Below are 18,558 nucleotides of genomic sequence, written 5' to 3' on the forward strand. Positions count from 1 at the left end.
ATTATGTGTTTCAGACCAGACAGTCTGCAGACTGCCCGAAGGCCTTGGCAGGGAAAAAACAAACAAACAAAATAACATTAAACGAAACTAAATGTGGATGCAGGAAACAGACAACATATGGTTTCTGAATGACTTGGGGGTACACCTGTCTCACTGAACCAAAACAGTGCTTCTCTCAGTTAAAGCAGCAAAAACCACGAAACACAAGTTATGTTGGTGGGATTCATGTGACTTTTAATTCTCATTTTACTAACATTTTACAGTAAGTGTGGGGAGTAAAGATGGGGTGGAGTAAGGGAAAGGAAGAAGCGAAAAGTATTCTTTCAAGTTCCGTGAACGACTGAAGCATGTGCTAGGATAAGAAAGTTCAGTAAAAGCATCATGTCCTTTTCACCACAGAGTTCCTAATGGAGATGTGTGGCAGAGATATAGCAACTCTTTAGATCTGGTGGAAGTGACTCCAACAGAGAATTAATTCTACATCAAACTTGGCACACATGGAAGACTGGGCAATGCAGCTGCTACACAGCTGGGCAGATGAAAACTGAACTCTCCATAATCTACTTCCTAGCATGTGAGTAGGAGCATGTGTGCCTCTTCTCTGGTCTGAGTATCTCTTCGTCTCCAGCAGGGAAGGGAGACCCCACTAACCATGCAGCAGTGGGAAAACTGTTTGGGCAAGACTCTTTTAGAAAAGAGAAATATTTCTTTTTTGTATTCGCTGGTGGTGTTGATTGACCAGAAGTGTCTTCTTTTACTTTTGGGCAGGAGCATTGCGTCCTGGTGATAACATAATCTATACTTAGCACTCTTAAAAGGTGTAAGAGTGAAACCAAGGCCTCCTTAGGACCTAGACTAGTGGGAAGGGGAATATGTGGATTCTGTCTAAGGGTAAAGGCATGAAACAGCTAATTCTCTATCACCACAAATGAACTGCCACAGATAAATGAGACCTTGGCTTTTCCCCTTCATACAAATACCTCTTCTAGCTTATACTACTAAATCTAAGGTCAGCTTAATCACAGTTTGGGATTAACTATGACTGTGCTTCTAAAGTTAAGGTGAAAAGCTACACTCAATGAAGTATTCCTTTTTCCTGATTAAGTGGATTTGAATAAGCTAAAAGCCTAAAATCTAGGGACCTTTTTCAATATTTTATTTGTTGGGGGCAACCCATAAAACTTATCACTGCCATTTCTTTTAAACTATAGCAATAGAAGGACATGAAATGGACAGGGAGAAGTCACTACACAAATCACAGAAATGGTCAGCATGCATCTAATTCTACCTATTGAGCAGAGAGAGCTAAAGGGGGTAAGTTCTTTTGAGAAGAACCGAAATGTATTTCAAAGGGATAAATACTACACTAGCCTTTTTTTTTTTTCTTCTGAATGGAAGAAAAGGATATATGGAAATGAGGGGGGATGGGAGGGAAAGAGTCCATTAAACAAACACCTATCATTTGTGAAACAGTTCTATCAGAGTGGTGTCAGGTGTGGACCGTGGGTTTATCTTTGGCAGTGACCTTATGTTTTAGGAATCTAGAGTGAGATTAAATAGCTGGGTAATGGCTGGGTGTGGTGAGTGAATATAGGTTTTAATTTCAATTCACAGCAAAATGATGATGATCACAGATTTAGTACCTTAGTCTGTACTTCCTCTGTACCTGAATCATCTATTGCTGTGAAGTCTGTACTTCCTCTGTACCTGAATCATCTATTGCTGTGAGAAAGCTGCATTCTTAGATAACTCCTCTGTGATTGCTCTAGGACTGCCATTTGCTCCAATCTAAGGTGTGGTTTTCTTATTAGAGAAAGTAAGTATTCAATGCTAAATATGAGACTGAAGCCTTGAAAACATTGTATAGTGGCGACAGGTGTTTTGGATCAGGAATAGGCTGTTTAACAAGTCAAATGCATATTATCCCCTCTTAAGCATTAACTTTTTTCAAGCAACAGAATTATATTTTTTGGCTTGAAATGGTGCTTTCTTCTATATTTGATTTCTCGGTTTTCTTAGCAGATATCACTGTCTCCTCCAATATTTCTTCAAAACTTTCCCCTATCTGGGAGGTTTTCTTCGTGGCTACCTTAGAAGCCTCCTCTTCCTCCTCCTCTTTCTTAAGAGACAGCCCAGTGGATGAGACTTTGGAGGTGGTAGAACTGAGGATTCTAGGAGGGAGCAGATAACTTGGATTGGGAAGTGGATTCAGCCCCGAAATGCTTACTCCACTGGTGCTAAAACGTGTCTCTTCGCCTTCCAGCAGTTTCCTGTAAATCCAACAGAGAAAAACTCTCAGGAAGTCAACTTGAAACTTTTAAAGAATTTAACCCTCCAGCCTCTATTCATTTTAGAAAGATTAGAAAGATTTCGCAGTTTCTTCATGAGATTGAGGCCAATAAATATTGAATTTCAAGGCTCAAAGACCTGGACTTTATCTGGCACGTGCACACACACACTCAAACACACACACACACTCACAAATCTTTAGCACAAGCTGCGTTTAAAGCACTGTCAAGGGGAAACCTATCCTATTCGCAAATACATTTAAAAAAACCCTACAACTCCCCTTGGTTTCGTCACACCCATTTTTGGCACTTAAGAGTCTACAAAGCTCTAAGGAGAAGTAATTTTACTAATTAACACCTTAAGTGCAACTGGGATAGGAAGGTAAGAAGTCCACAAAGGAATTGCCTAATCAGCCTGAACTTGAGATTTGTATTTTTTTCAACGTGTAGGGAGGGGTACAAAGGAAACGGAATCAGCAATAACAGAAACCAGTGAATTAAACTGTTTCAGATACCAAGCTTTTTCCCAGCCTGGCTTAAACAGCATCATAAAAGCATGGCCCCAATACCTTTTTTTCTCATAACTCTAATAATTTTTATCATTTTTTTTTTAAATCAGAAACTCAAAACACTATCAACTCCGCTTGGAGCTTTGTTTTGAAGTAGTATACATAGTGTAAGGAAAAAAAGAAAAAATTTTCAGACAGATCTGGGGTTGAGTTTGAGCTCTTCCATTACCAGCACTGTGCCTTTGAGCATGTTGCACAGTCTGTGGTTCAAGTTTTCTCATCTGCAAAATGGGAATAATATGACTTGATACCTAGATAATTTATATGCAGTATCTAATATAGTGCCTGGCACGCAGTAGTCATTCAAAAAATAGTAGCTGCTGTTATTTATTTAGAATTTTATTTAATTTATTTTTTTATACAGCAGGTTCTTATTAGTTATCTATTTTATACATATTAGTGTATACATGTCAATCCCAATCTCCCAATTCATCACACCACCACCACCCCCACCCTGTATTTATTTTTTTTAGAGGTAAATGTTCACTTACATATTGCTTGAGTAGGAATCCAGGGGGATTTTGGGACTTTCACTTACATATTGCTTGAGTAGGAATCCAGTCACCTTTTGGGACTTTCTATGTTACATGAACCTTATTTTTAAAGTTAGAGTCTGATGGATTTTATTTCAACCTCTGTGCACTCACATTATCCCCTTAAATCCTTGCAGAGGTAGGTAGACTACTCCAGGCCTAGTAAGGTGGAACTGGGATATAACCAAGTCGAGGGACATAAGGGTCAGCTCACCTGGAAGGAGCCCGTGATACCTTTCCTTAACCCCCGCCCCCCCTCACCCATCAGAAATCAGAGAGACTAAAACCACTTATTTGGGTAGAGATGCCCCAGGTGATGGGATCTGCTTGGGTGAGCATGCCCTGTGACATACCTGTAAGCTGCTATCTCAATGTCAAGAGCCATTTTGACATTGAGCAAGTCCTGGTACTCCCGAAGGTGACGGGCCATCTCACTCTTGGTGTTCCTCAGATCATTCTCCAGCTGCCCAATGTTATCCTGAAAAGCAACGCATGTCCAACATATTTAGGCCAAAGCAGCTGACATTCATGGAGACTGAGATTGAGAAAGCAAGGATTCTCAACCCTGCCTACACATTAAAAATCCAGACCTGTCCCCCAGCCCAGATTCTGATTCATTTGTTCTAGGGTGGGGTCCCAGCATCTGCATTTTTTCATAAAGGTCCCCAGGAGATTTGGATACATTTCTACCACGGAGCACACGGTTCTAAACTGAATACTGGGGAAATATTTATTTTTTACTTACTTACCGTCCCTCCCTTGCTTGCTGTATTACTGCTGAATCACTCAGTTGTTACAGGTACTTTCCCAAACCAAAGGCTCAGGTTAGGAGCTTAGATTCAGAAAATTCCAACTGTGGACAGCACAGAGGGGATGGCAAGTCTCTGCCTCCATTTGTTTTGATGGTTTCCTGGAAGTCTGCTACTCAATCACTTTACTGAAAGCATTTTCATGACAGATAGGAGGAAGCATAAACACTCCAAGGATTTTTTTTTTAATCCAAATGGCAGATTGAAATTATAATATTTTTTTAAAAAGAAACTAAGTTCATATAATCCTTTTGCTTTAAGTTCCTCCAAGTGCAAACCCAGGCACAGAAGAAAAATAGCTTTAAATCTGTGATTCTTGAGAAACCAGAGGATCTTTTAAAAACACAGTGGATCCCATTACTCATCTTCCTAAAACCCTCCAACAGTTTTGGAATTAAGTCCAAACTCCTCAGCATGGCCTCTACTTTTCCCCTTGCTCAATGTGTTTCAGCTACCCTGGCCTTCTCTTTTGCTCCTTAAACTTACTAAGTTCATTGCTATCCCAGGCCCTTTAGGCTAGCTATTTCCTCTGTTTGGAATGCTCTGTGGTGGGTCTTCACATGACTGACATCATGTCATAACTAGATTCAGTTCAAATGCCCTTTACTAAGACAGGTCTTCCTCAGCATCCAGTTTAAGTACCCTTTCCACACCGATCTAGCACGTGATTTTACCTTAAACCAGGGCAGCTGCTATCCCATGAAGGAACTTTGTGTAGATTAGAAAAAGGCACCTCCAGTGGGAAGACAACTTAGAAAAAAGCCCCCATTTGAAACTGGCCACTCTGATTTTTATTTATTTATTATATTTTAAAAATAGATTTATTTATTTATTTTTGGCTGCGTTGGGTCTTCGTTGCTGCACGTGGGCTTTCTCTAGTTGCGGCGAGCGGGGGCTGCTCTTCGTTGCAGTGTGCAGGCTTCTCATTGCGGTGGCTTCTCTTGTTGCGGAGCGCCGGCTCTAGGCGCGTGGGCTTCAGTAGTTGCAGCACGCGGGCTCAGTAGGTGTGGCTCGCGGGCTCTAGAGCGCAGGCTCGGTAGTTGTGGCGCACGGGCTTAGTTGTTCCGCGGCATGTGGGATCTTCCCAGACCAGGGATCTAACCCGTGTCCCCTGCATTGGCAGGCAGATTCTTAACCACTGCGCCACCAGGGAAGTCCCCACTCTGCTTTTTAGCTCTTATCATTATCTGGGTAATTCCTTGTTGTGGGGGGCTGTCCTATGAACGTAGGATTTTTAGCAGCATCCCTGACCTCTATCCACTAGATGCCAGTAGCACGTGCCCTGCCTCCCAGTTGTGAAAATCAACAATGTCTCCAGACACTGCTAAACGTCCCTGGGAGGGTGAATCACTATTAGAGAACAATTGAACCAGGATGTAATTTACATGGAAACCTGGACCCCTTCTGTCTAGTTCTCCTCTGGAAGCCCACAGCCTAGCACAATGCACATTGTAGATGCTCAATGAATGACTGTTGAATGAATGAATGATGCTACATAAGCATTTCTTTTCTTATTCTGAGCAAATAATTTATATAATTCAGTTGCAACTCTGTCAACATGAAGAGCACAATGACTGAGAGTTATTTTTATGAAGTAGTGATGCAGATAAAAATATCAGAAACCTCAAGAAAGTAAGAGCTGAGGAACCTTTGAACTTCCCTTGTGGGGATGTTGAAGCAATGGTGAAAGGCAGGGCTGACACATTGGGGGTACAAACTTCCAAATCAAGAGAATCTGCAGAAAGAACAAAAATTCATACCACCTACCTGTTCTATAAATATTGACAGGAATACCACAAAGAAGAAACTCAATTAACTGATGGGTACAGAGCAAGGGATGATAAGCAGTGGGGAAAATACATAATACACTGGACAGTGATGAAAATATTCCAAAGTGTGTTAAGAGATCATGAGAGTTTAAAAGGATTTTTACCAAGAAATTTTACTGGATGGTTGCTATATTTGAGGTTAAACTAGCCTACAAGTAAGTCTGCTAGTGACGCATTAGAGGTAAGAGAATCAATATTATTGTGGTAAGGGGGAAAAGCATCTAGGGTGAAGGAAAAAGGAGAAAGGGGAGGGAGTATACTCATTATGCAAAGGAGCAAGAGAAATGTTACATGAGGAAAAAAAGAGGATTTCATCAGGATCTTTGGGTTGCATTTCTTGCCCTGCCACAAACATCTAACATACCTCATTCAGTTTTCTATATTTTAGTTTCTTTGAAACTTCCATTTCTGTATATGGGAAATTACAGTGTTTATTCTTTTCTGAGATCCTCAAGTTAGGATGCCAATTTAATGCACCTCACATTATTATGTGATGAATCCATTATCTGTTAAATTAGATAATAGGCATTAGAACAGCATTTGGCACCTAGGAATGCTCAATAAATGTTAGTGATTTTTATTATTGTTAATATCTCTACCCTTGTTAACTCTCTACCCTTGTAATGATATGGACAAATTAATCACGAGCCCTCCCTACAACCCTTTAGATAACTAAGGAAGGCAACATAAAATAAAATTTTAATGTTGGAGAGTTGGAGGCAAACCCCTTAAAGCACCACATTATTATTTTTTGTTTGTTTTTCACGAAGATGTACATCTCCGTAACAGATTTTTTAAAAATCACAATTTTAAATAAAAACCTTTCTAAAGTGGTTTGTAGTACTCTTACCTAGGACACTAAACACAATGCAACCTTTCTCAGCAACTAAGGATTAAGACAATGACCAATTATTTTCCTAGAATACTGTGATGTGATTTTTAGGTCAACTAAGATATATCAGACTGTTTATTTCTATCCTAAATGGCCCCTTAGAGCAGTATTTTTTGTAATTTAAAAAAGTTTTTTTAAATTTTATTATTTTTTATACAGCGGTTCTTATTAGTTATCTATTATATATATATTAGTGTATATATGTCAATCCCAATCTCCCAATTCATAGAGTAGTGTTTGAGTTAGTGTTTGCTACGTATTGGTTTTCTTTGTCCTGAAAGTTTAACTGATCTGTTTCTACTCATTCTTGACAATGCCTGACTCCAGTGGCTCCTCTTCTTTATCTTGCTGCAGGCTTGAAATCCAAATAGCAAAGTACTTTAGAATCATGTAAAGTTAACAATAAACAGGCTGGGGGCAGCAAAAGGGCCAACTTCCCAATATGTGATTTAGAGATAGACATTTTGTCACATCAGCAGGTTAATTAGGTCCTTTTTAAAAAAATTATTTTTGTTTCACAGCTGTGTTTTCTGAATGAGAGGTTGTTGGGGACCCGAGTTCCAGATAGATGAAATTTCCTTAAACTTTTCTGTTACACATTTCACATGTCTATTTTATGGATCAGTGTAGACAGAAAGCACGACTTTGCTCCTGTTAGAAGGAACTGTGCTGACTGCTGACCACTGCTCCTCAGTGTCCAGTCTCTTGTTTGCACTCTCTTCCCCACACCAGGCTGTCTTGCATTGCCCTTCAAAAGCCCTGCCAAAGATGGCCTCCAGCTCGAAATGTGAGCAGAGCGCTGCAGACTGCTCCCTCCCCCAACCACGCAGCTACTGCTGGATTAGCCTGAGGGAGTGGGAGAGAGGCACTCCCAGCTCCAGCGGGGGTCTCTCTTGGAATGGCTAAACCAAGTGCTGAGCGTCTTCCTCAGGGCCGGAAGGAAGGATGCGGGCTGGGAGTAAAGAGAGAGAACTGGCCACACTAGCATCTGCAGTGGAGCATAGGAACAACAGACGGTGCTGTGGGTTTCATCACTTTGAGGGGCCCTCAGCCAGGTGAGCAGTAATGAGTGCGGCACTCACTGATTGAAAGAGGCTGTTCAGAATTACCGCTCTGCCTGATAAAAATGAAGGTGGGGAGAGAGGATTTCTATGCATGGTACACTCACAGGTCACTGTGCTGCCTTTTCTCACTCCTGTCTTTGCTTCATCCCATATTTTTTTTTTCCTACCATACTTCAAAATGTTGCATTATATGTATTTCTATAGGCTGGTTTACACTGGGAAATGTGGTTTAAGTCAATGCACACCCAAATCAGTCTGAGGAGTGACGGTGCTTTTATCGAAATTGCGTATTCCTGGGCCCCACCTACAAACTGCTGAATCCATATCTTTGGGAGTGGGCCTGAGAATCTTTCTGTTAAGCGCCCAAGTAACCTTGGTGGGTCAATGGGTTTAGGAACCACTAGTTTTTTATTTTCTGTAAAGGCTCTATCAGGATGGCCCAGGTAACAATAATACAGTGAAGTAGAGGGGGCAAAACAGAACAAAAGAAAGCAAAAAGCACATGGATGAGTTGGAAAAAAAAAAAAAAGAGAGAGAGGGACCAAATGAAGCTTTTTTCTTGAATTCTAATTTCAGAAATGGATCTATCAAGCTATAGATTTTTACTCAGCCACTGCCACCCCCAATCTCCAAGGGGCCAGCCCCTTCCTCCTATTTAATTAGGCCGCATTCCAATCTCATACTGGAAAGAAGAGGGCAGACTTGGCTCATCTCCCTGGAGAGCATTAACTAATGGTGTGATCTTGATTGTTCAGCAAGGTCTTTCAAGGAAAGCTTCAGCTTTCCAAGACTGACCACAGTATAGGGCCAGGGCCCCCAGTACCCTACAAAAACGTCCTTCGACATCTTTGGCAGAGCAAGGACTCTAATGGTGGTGAAGCAGCTATGCAGGAATGGAAAACCTTCAGCTAAAGAGGGTGGCTCTGGGGCTTCCCTGGTGGCGCAGTGGTTGAGAGTCCGCCTGCCGATGCAGGGGACACGGGTTCGTGCCCTGGTCCGGGAGGATCCCACATGCCGCGGAGCGGCTGGGCCCGTGAGCCATGGCCGCTGAGCCTGCGCGTCCGGAGCCTGTGCTCCGCAACGGGAGAGGCCACAACGGTGAGAGGCCCGCGTACCGCAAAAAAAAAAAATAAAAATAAAATAAATAAAGAGGGTGGCTCTGTTTGGCTTCTGAGGACAACAGCCCTAACTCCTCATAATGTTTCCTGTTACCCGATTCAGGCTCTCTCATACACCACTGTATACTTACTATGTCACCTTGAATCATTCATCACCCTTTCAAAAGTGTGATAAGCTTTCTTTCCTCAAATAGGCTGTTAGCTCTCAGGAGCAGGGAAAACGTGACTTTAATGGGGCCCTCCTCTGCCTCTAAGAGGGTGGCAAACTTGCAAAGAAAGATGAACCTACCACTAATCTCTGAAGCAGAAGAAAGAACAGCCTCCATTACTGCAGTGAAAGGGGAGGGGGAGGGGGTTAGAGGGCAAGAAAACAATGGCTGAATCTCACTGTGGAGGAGGCTTTTCATCTCAGTCAGCACTGCTAAGACTGCTACAGAGAATAGCCCAATGACTCCCTTGTGGCTTCAGGACTTCAGGATCCCTAGGTGAAGATGTGAGCCCCACCTGAGCCTTAGGTCCTACGAGGTAGGTAGGATACACACACACACACACACACACACACACACACACACACACACACACACATATATACATGTATATATGTTGTCTGATCTTCTCTTCCATTCAAAGCAGGTCCACTGAGGCTCTGAGGCTAAAGCTGACGGGGGAAGCACTGCAGAGCTGCATGAACTGCAGTTTCTGTTGTTTTTTGTTTTCTGCAGACTACATCTCCATGACCCTACTATTGTCTAACACTGAAAGCCTTTTAAAGCAAACAAAACAAGCCAGACAATACTGTCGCTACCTCTCAGAATACAGGGGCTATAATGAGCAAACAGAGGACATGGCAAAGCCCAATTCAGATGGAGGTTGTGGGTAAGTTATCCTTTTTAGAGAAATACTGGGCTAGCCCTCCAGAAGACCACCTAACTCATCCTTTGAAGCTTCTAGAAGAAAACATGAAGTCTCAATTAACTAAATGTGATTAGTTCAGGCCATCTGGGACCTAGGCCACATAGTGAAAAGTTCAAGTTACAGATATTGAAGTGGAATAGAAGTATTTGAATATTACTGTAATTCCAAACACCAAAACAAATGATCTAAGCAAGCTTCCTTCCTTTATCAAAGGGAGTAATTTATAATGAACAGCAAATACTGCACATCAATAGCTCCAGACTCAAATAGCATTTTGAGGTTTCACTCCTTTCTTGATTGTATTTTATTAATGTTCCCAAACCCCATTAATTTTATCAAATGTAAACTTTGATCTTGGCTAGAATGAATTATAGCAAGTTTCTGAATTATTAGCATTCTATCCCATGGACTTTTTTATTGCACCTTGAAACTGAACCACACTATTTAGATTCTTTTCTACACTTTTCTCCTGCCTCTGTGTCCTTTGTGGTCATAAGCCCAGAATGTTCTATGTGGTAAAACTGAAGATGCAGTGGCCTTTGTCTGGAGAGAAAAGGAGGAAAGAGCCAATCGATACCTTCACCGGGGCTTAGAGGACAGGCAAAGACGGAAAAAAAATAAGTGACCTATAACAAAGATGAACCCATCTCTGTGATTTATCACATGCACTTAGGATGGAAAAATGTTAAGGAAATGGGCATTTTCGAGTGGGACTTCACTGCTGCTGAGCAGATTAAGTGGTTTTTGTTAAGTGCTAAGCCATCCATGAAAGTGAAAATTGATGCTGTCCACGAGGTGACCTTTTTGACTGCAGGTAGCCAAGACTGATGTGTTGGTGTTGCAAGAGAAAAAAAAAAAATCAAAGCAGTTAATTGCCTAGAGACTCATAACTGGGACATGAGACAAGAGGGAAATTCTGAGATGGGAAGAACGAGAGATCAGCACCGAGGACAGCGACCGACCACGCTCATTTGCTGACAGCTGCAAAGCTTTCTTTAGGAAGTAGTAACATTACTCGGTGGAGGAGGGAACCGTGTATATGTGTTGGGGGAGGACAGAGCAGAGCGGTTATTACTAGCCCAATCACTCATCTTGTTGGCTCCCAATCTCTACTCCTTTGAGGGCAAAAGTCAAGACAATGGGATAGAACCCTTCCCAGTTTAGTCCCTCATTCTTCCCCCAACCCAAGGGCAGGACTATTTCCAGGGCGCACAGAAAGCCTTTCAAAGTCAATCAAACAAGCCAGACAGCGGAAACAGCACCACCAGCCATGGAGAGGCTGTGACCCACCCGCGTTGGGCTCACTCCTACTTTGGGTGGGTGTTGTTCTTCAGGTCGCCAGCGTGTTTATGCCCACTTGCTGACAGGGAGGCATGAGGTAGATTTTAAGACTCCGAAGAACAGAAGCTTGAGGGCTTCTTTGTTAGAAGGGCTTGGATAGGGACGTTAAGTGAGGGGCAGGGAAAGAGGGCGTCCAGGCCCCTAAAATTAGCGAGAGAGGCTCCAGGGCTTTGTGTTTGCTAATGCCTCCAGGCGGGGCTCTTTCTGTCCCCTCCCTTATCCTCCCCTTGGTTTCTAGAGCCCCAACTGTGCGGGAAGTATGAGCGGGAGAGAACAGGACTCCCCTCCCTACGCAGCATTCCAACCTTTACCTGGTAGCTGGCCACCTCGGCACTGTGACGCTCCTCCAGCTCCAGGATCTGCCTCTCCAGGGACTCGTTGGCCCCGCGCAGCCCCTCGATCTCGATGGTGCGTGCCTGCAGCTGGCGCCGGTACTCGTGAATCTCCTCGCGGCTGGCCCGGATGGCCTCGGTGCTGCGCGCCGCCTGCTCGTTCAGGTTGGCAAACTTGGACTTGTACCACTCCTCAGCTGACTGCAGGTTCTTGGCGGCCAGGGACTCATACTGGGCGCGGATCTCCCTCAGCGCCGAAGTCAGGTCTGGTTTAGCCACAGCCACGTCCACCTCGGCCGCGGCCTGCGACGACGCCTGCAGCGTGGCCAGTAGCTCGGCCACCTCCTCGTCGTGCACCTGGCGCACGAAGGCCAGCTCGTCCAGCAGCGACTCCACCTTCTTCTCCAGATCCAGGCGGGCCAGCGTGGCGCCGTCCACGTCGCGCTGCTGCGCCTTCAGGGCGCGCTCGGCCCCTTCGCGCCCTCGGCTCTCCTCCTCGCAGCGTGCCCGTAGCCGCTGCACCTCCTCCGCCAGCCCGTCGCGCTCCAGCAGGGCTTGCGCGCGCGCCGAGCTCGCCTCCTCCAGCTGCGCGCGCAGCTCGCGCAGCTCGCGCTGGAAGAGCTCTCCGAGGCGCGACGGCTCGGCGTGGCGCTGCCGCAGCGCGGCCAGCTCGGCCTCGAGCGCGCGGTTCTGCGTCTCCAGCTGGTGTACCTTCTCGATGAACATGGCGAAGCGGTCGTTGAGGCCCTGAAGCTGCTCCTTCTCGTTAGTGCGGATGATCTTGTACTCGTTGGTGCGCGCCGCCGCCTGACTCAGGTCCAGCCCGTCGGACGCCGGAGACCGGCGGTAGGCCAGGCCCAGGCCGAGCGACGAGGCCGAGGAGCAGGCAGCCGAGGAGGCCACATTGCAGCGGGACAGCGACTGCGAGCGGAAGCTACCCGCGCCGCCGGCCCCGGGGAGGCGCGAGGACAGGCGCGAGCCGTCTCCGAATACCTTGCGGTAGGAGGAGGCGGCGCCCAGGTAGTGCTCCGAGCCGAAGCTCATGGTGCCGGGACCAGGACCGGGAGAGCGGCTGCGCTGGAGCTGACGAGGAGAAGAGAGGTGAGCCGGCCCGGACGCGGCGGAGCGGTGTGCACCGGGTTTTAAGGCGTGGGGTGGCGGGGTTGGGGGGGTGCCTGGGGCGGCGCGTTGTGGGCGGAGCTCCTGCTCCGGGTCTGGCGGAGAGAGGGAGGGGGGGCGTCCAGGAGCGGGGGCGGGGAAGCGCAGTGACTACCGCAGCTGCGCGCGCCGCGGACCGAGGGCGCGGGGACAGAGCCATTTGCGTAGGAGCCACCGCCTGTCTGAAGCGTCCGTCCCCGAGAGTTATCTGGTTTGGAAGTGACTTGTGCGGAAGGGTGCCTAAACGATGGGGGTTTCCCATCCGGAAACCACACGGCTCCGTCGCGTCCCTTGACCCTGTCCTCCTTGCCCCCTTTAATCCACTGGGAGGTTAGTGTTTTCTGGGAGGTATGCTGTACGCTCATCGCCACCCTGGAGCTCCCGAGCGTGAGGTCCTGTTTTTCCAGACAGAGTGTGGACCCTCAGGGCGCGGCTTTGGCCCCTCCCTCTGCCCGCTTGGGGTTCCCAGGGGAGAAGTGGGTCTACGTCAGAGAGCATCTCGTCAGCTGTTCCTCTGCAGCTCTCCGGAGCGCCCGGGGTTGGGTGGCTGTGCTGAAAGCCTGTGACGCCCGGGAAGAGAGGGGAGGAAGGTAAAGGGAGTGGGCCTGAGTTGCAGAGACTGGAGAGAAGCGGAGGAAAGAGCTGGGATGGCCACGATGGGCAGAGCTGAGGTGCCACTGCCACTTGTATAAGCGTGCTCTCCTGTTCACCACAGTCCCCCGCCACTCTCCATTGAATAACGTCCACCTTCTTAATTTAGTTACTTTACCTGTCTCGCCCTGTAGGCAGGCATTTGAGATTTCAGTCTGTGTAAATGTTCATCTGGTTTAGGGAGGGCCCCTTCTTGTGGAGATCTGTCTTTGGACAAAAGAGGTCCCTGCGAACAGATTAAACTCCAAAAGTGGGGAAGAGTGCTGATGACTGAGCTGGCCTCCTTCACTACACAGTGGTGGATTTCCAAGAATGGGATCTGTAAAGATGAAGGCTGGGAGGAGGTCGGGTGGGGTCTTCAAATTTATAATCTCTCAGGATGTGGCTATGGCTTTGAAGAGGGAGGATGAAGAACTTTTTAGTAGATTCCAGAATTCCAAACTGAAGGCCTTTCTTGATCTTGGAATCTCAAGGATGTAGTTCTAGGATAAGTTTTACTTTCATGGAGGAAATATTACCTGAGACAGGCCACTAAAGGAAGGGGGGAATAGAGGCCTATGGGACTTTGGAGCGTATTCTTGGCTTTGTGCTTTATGTCATGTAAGATGGTCAGGCCCTGCCACAGCCTGTCTCTGTGGTTCCTCATCAGACCAGGACCTGAGCTGGAGGGACTCAATGCTGAGTTCAGTGGGCTCAGAAATTCCTGGTGATGTGAAGGATGGAAGAGTGCTAACATCACAGAATGAATATTCTCTGCCAGCCTTTGTGCCAGGAATTTTGCATAGGTTTACCTCCTTTTGGCCACTCTTCAAGGTAGCCCTTTCCCCCATCTTACAGATAAGAAACCAAGGCTTAGCTGCAGCACTCTGCATAAGGTCACTAGCAAGCAAACATTCTTTCCTCGCTGCATAATTCTACTTCTTAGAAAAATGAGACTCTTGAAGTCTTATTAATTTCCATGCAGCCAGAATAAAGCTAAGTAGGCTTCAGGAAAGTTTTGGCCAATAACAAAGTAGCAGGCTGGTTTGTAATTCAAAGAATTAGAGGTGATGGGTTTGAATTGTGGCTGCTGCCACTTCCTAAGCATGTGGGGATAACAACGCCCACCTCGCCAAGGTCATAAAAAACTGAGTTGATGCATGTGAAGGTGCTTTGTTCAGGTATAAGGGGTTATTGTCATCATTGTCCTCTTTCAAATAACAGACATTGCTTTGCATCTACTGTCAACAGCAAATGAGTTGGGTTTCGTGATGGAATTGTCCACAGTATCCTTGCACAGGCCTCCAGGCTTGCCCTTGGGAGTGAGAATACAGCCCACTTGACTGTGCTACCAGGGACCAACATGAGTGTGGCTAAGTGGAAACACCCACAGATAGTTAGAAGATCTTACATCTGGGCTGTTGCTCCGATCTCATTTTAACCATGTTATCAGGACTACCAAAAATCAGCAAAATGTCCTAGTTGGAGTCTCACCTTTCTTTTCCTTTCCATCCTCCAATAGAAGCAGTAATCCAAAGGCAAGACACACATAGAGCAGAAGATGAGGCAAAAGGCCTGAATAATCCATCAAAGGGGCAGTGGCCCTGGAAAATCTAAAGTGGGCTGCATTTTGCAATTTCTGAATAGCTTACCTGAGATTCCATACTGAGATTCCCCAGTGAGACTTGTGTCTCCCTGCCTCCCCTTTCTTGACATACCACTCCGTAGGCCCACATGTTTGGCTTTAATCATTTTAGCACAAAGCTGTACTACCAAGGAGTGATCTTGGCTGAGTCTCAAACCACAACTCCTTCCAGCTGGCCAGGTCTCCTGAGGGAGTGCCCTGCCCTATGCAAGGGGTGTGTATTCATCTTCCTGTAATGTCAGACTCAGGCAGACACATTGTTCAGTTATCCCCAGGTTCTCCTTCATGCCACATCCTCTGTGGCCTCTGCATTTGGCAGTGCTCACTACTCTCCTGGGTTTCAAGGACTTAGTCTTTGGCCTCTGCTCTTCCCTCATAAATTCTTTTTTAGGTATGCTGCCTCCCAGAGGCAGAGAGCCTTGTGATAAAGTTCTCTCCGTAAGAGCTCTAGTTTTGCATCACAGTTCTTCCTAGCCATGGGACTTTGAACAAGTTGCTATTATTTGCTGAACCTTACTTAGTCTCTTCATCTGTAAAATTTCAATAAAACCATCCACCTGAGGGGTCTCCAAACCTGACTGCTCATTAGAAGTACCTGGGAACTTAAATTCAGATTCCCAGGCATTACCCCAGACCCATTGAATTTAGGTTTGAGAACCCTTGACCTCTCTCTCATGAGATTACTATGAGGTGTAAATGTGATTATGTATACAAAGTGGGTATCACAGTGCCTGCCATGTGCATGCTCAAGAAATTCCTTGGAATTTTTTTCCTGTGCCCCCACTTCAGCTGTTGAAATCCTTAAGGCTCAAATGCTGCCTCCTCCGTGAAGCCTTCCCTGATATTTCCAATGTAAAGTGATCCTTCCCTCTCATGAGCTCTCCTCCTCCTACCCACAGCCTTTGTAGTATTCACATGACATAATTGCCTCCCATCTTCTGCTGTAATTATTTGTGTGTTTGTCTAAACTGAACTGGAAGCTCCTTGAGCACAACTTCTATATCTATGTATCTCTCTCAGCATCTGTCACAGTATTAAACACATGTGAGGAGAAAAAGATGGTTGAATTTTTTCCTGTACAACCACTTGGGAAAACTCTTTGGCATGACACCAAGGGTGCGATCCATAAAGGAAATCAACTTCATAAAAATTAAAAAATCTTTTGCTCTGTAAAAGACCCATTTAAGAAGATGAAAAGACAAACCACAGATTGGAAGGAAGTATTTGAAAATCACATATCCAACAAAGGATGTATATCCATAGTATATAAAGAACTCTAAACATAGCAGTAAGAAAATGAACATTCCAATTAGAAAATGGACAAAAGACTTGAGCAGACATTTTACCAAAGGGAATATACAGATGGCAAATAAGCATACGAAAAATATGTTCAACATCACTAGCCTTTGGGGAAATGCAATTTAAAACCACAATGATACATACTTATTAGAGTGGCAGAGACAAAATACTGACAGTATCGAGTGCCTACAAGGATTCAGAGCATCTGGATCTCTTATCCACTGCTGGTGGGACTGTAAAACAGTACAGCCACTCTGGAAAACACTTCGGCAGTTTTTTATAAAGTTAAAAATACATTTACTGTATGACTCAGCAATCTCACTCCTGAATAATTAGCCTAGAAAAATGAAAACCTATGTTCACAGAAAAATTTGTATACGAATGGTCACATTAGCTTTCTTTATAATAGACAAAAACAGAAAACAACCTAAGTGTCCTTCAACAGGTGAATGGATAAACAAACTGTGATACGTCCATCTAAAGGAATGCTAATCTATATTAAAAAGAATCAACTATTGATGAATAATTCTCAACAACTTGGATGAATCACAAGGGCATTATGCTGAGTGAAGAAGTACTCCATATTATGTGATTTCATTTATGTAACATTCTTGAAATGAAAAAATTGTAGCGATTGAAAACATCAATGGTTGATGGATTAGGGTTAGGGGGAGGATACGACTATAAAGGGGTAACATGAAGGTTGTTTTGTTCTGTAACTTTGAGTTCTGTTACTCAAATTTATACATGTGATAAAAATTCATAGAATGAAAGAGAGAGAGAGGGAGGAACCTAGTGAAATCCAAATAAAGTCTGTAGTTGAATTAATTTGTTGTGTCAGTGTCATTTTCTTGTTTTTGATAATGTACTAAGGTTATGTAAGATATTATCATGAAGAGTGAGCTGGATTCATGGTACCTGGGAACTTTCTGTACTATTTTTGCAACTTCTTTTGGGTCTTAAACTATTTCAAAGTAAGAAATAGTTCTTTGAAAATTATATACATATCAAAAATAGGCAAATGTTCTTTGGAGGTATATGCTGAAGTATTTAGGTTTGCAATGTCATGATTTATATAACGTACTCTCAGATGGTTTGGCAAAAATAGTACACACACACATACACACACACAGATGCAGAGGAGATAAAGCAAATGTGGCAAAAAGTTAACAATTGGTGAATGCAGATGTTTATTGTATTAGTCTGGCAACTTTTCTATAGGTTTGGAAATTTCAAAATAAAAAGTTATGAAAATTGATTAATATATAGGTAGATAGGTAGAAAGATAAAATAAGCAAAAAAGAATGTATTATCCAGAACCTTCAATCTAATGCTGTACCAGCTTTGTCTAATAACAAAGCTCTCCCCACTCCCCTCCTGCCCAACAATAGGAAAATCCTGCTTGTTCTGGAGTAACAACAACCAAAAAAAGGTCAGAATTTACACTCTGTTGGGAGTATTTTAAGTGCTATACTGAATCCTTGGTGTTACCGTAGCCAATTAACAAATATTTACTGAACCCTGGCTATGTGCCAGCTGCTGGAATTATAGCAACGAATATAGCTAGAAGTGATAAAAAGTGTCCTTTTCTCAGATTAATTTTTTTTAGTAAATATAGAATCATACACATTTTATATATGTTCTACAGCTTTCATTTCTTACTTTATAAATTGTAGCCATTTACCCACATCAGTTATGTAGATCTGTTTACTTCATTTCACAGTTCGGTGTGGTGTGCAGTTATATGGATGTGCTATAAGTTGTTCAGTCAATCTCGTGTTGGACTCATATTATTTTTAATTTTTCCACTATTAAAAACACCATAATTTTTTAAAAAGAAAGAAAAATAAATGACCTGAAAGAAAAAGAAAACATATTACCTGAGTGAAATCCAGCCTCCACGTCTACTTTGCCTTAAACAGCCAACCAACCGACATTTATTGAACACCTACTGTGTGTCCAGTTAAATGTTTTGCTGCTTGTGTCTGTTTGTGTAGGAAAAGACATGTGATGTGGTCACTACCTCTAAGGAGTGAAGTTGAAGAGTTATGGCTAATTTGAGGTCCTAACTTATGGACTACGATAAGGCAGGATGTATTTAACTGCAGACCATGTGTGTTAAGTAATTAGAGGGAA

The 18,558-nt window shown here is 44.2% G+C and overlaps 1 protein-coding gene across 1 annotated transcript; it reads right to left on the reverse strand.

Moving 5' to 3' along the window:
* Nucleotides 1–1,960: 1,960 nt before the first annotated feature.
* On the reverse strand, nucleotides 1,961–12,734 carry INA (internexin neuronal intermediate filament protein alpha). The gene is made up of 3 exons (XM_065894740.1): nucleotides 11,670–12,734; nucleotides 3,744–3,868; nucleotides 1,961–2,270 (listed from the first exon to the last, which is right to left on the reverse strand). Exons 1-3 carry the CDS (start codon nucleotides 12,732–12,734, stop codon nucleotides 1,961–1,963), a joined length of 1,500 nt encoding a protein of 499 aa, XP_065750812.1.
* Nucleotides 12,735–18,558: the final 5,824 nt, after the last annotated feature.

Source organism: Phocoena phocoena, chromosome 16 (genome assembly GCF_963924675.1).
Source record: "Phocoena phocoena chromosome 16, mPhoPho1.1, whole genome shotgun sequence".
Taxonomy (NCBI): Eukaryota; Metazoa; Chordata; class Mammalia; order Artiodactyla; family Phocoenidae; genus Phocoena; species Phocoena phocoena.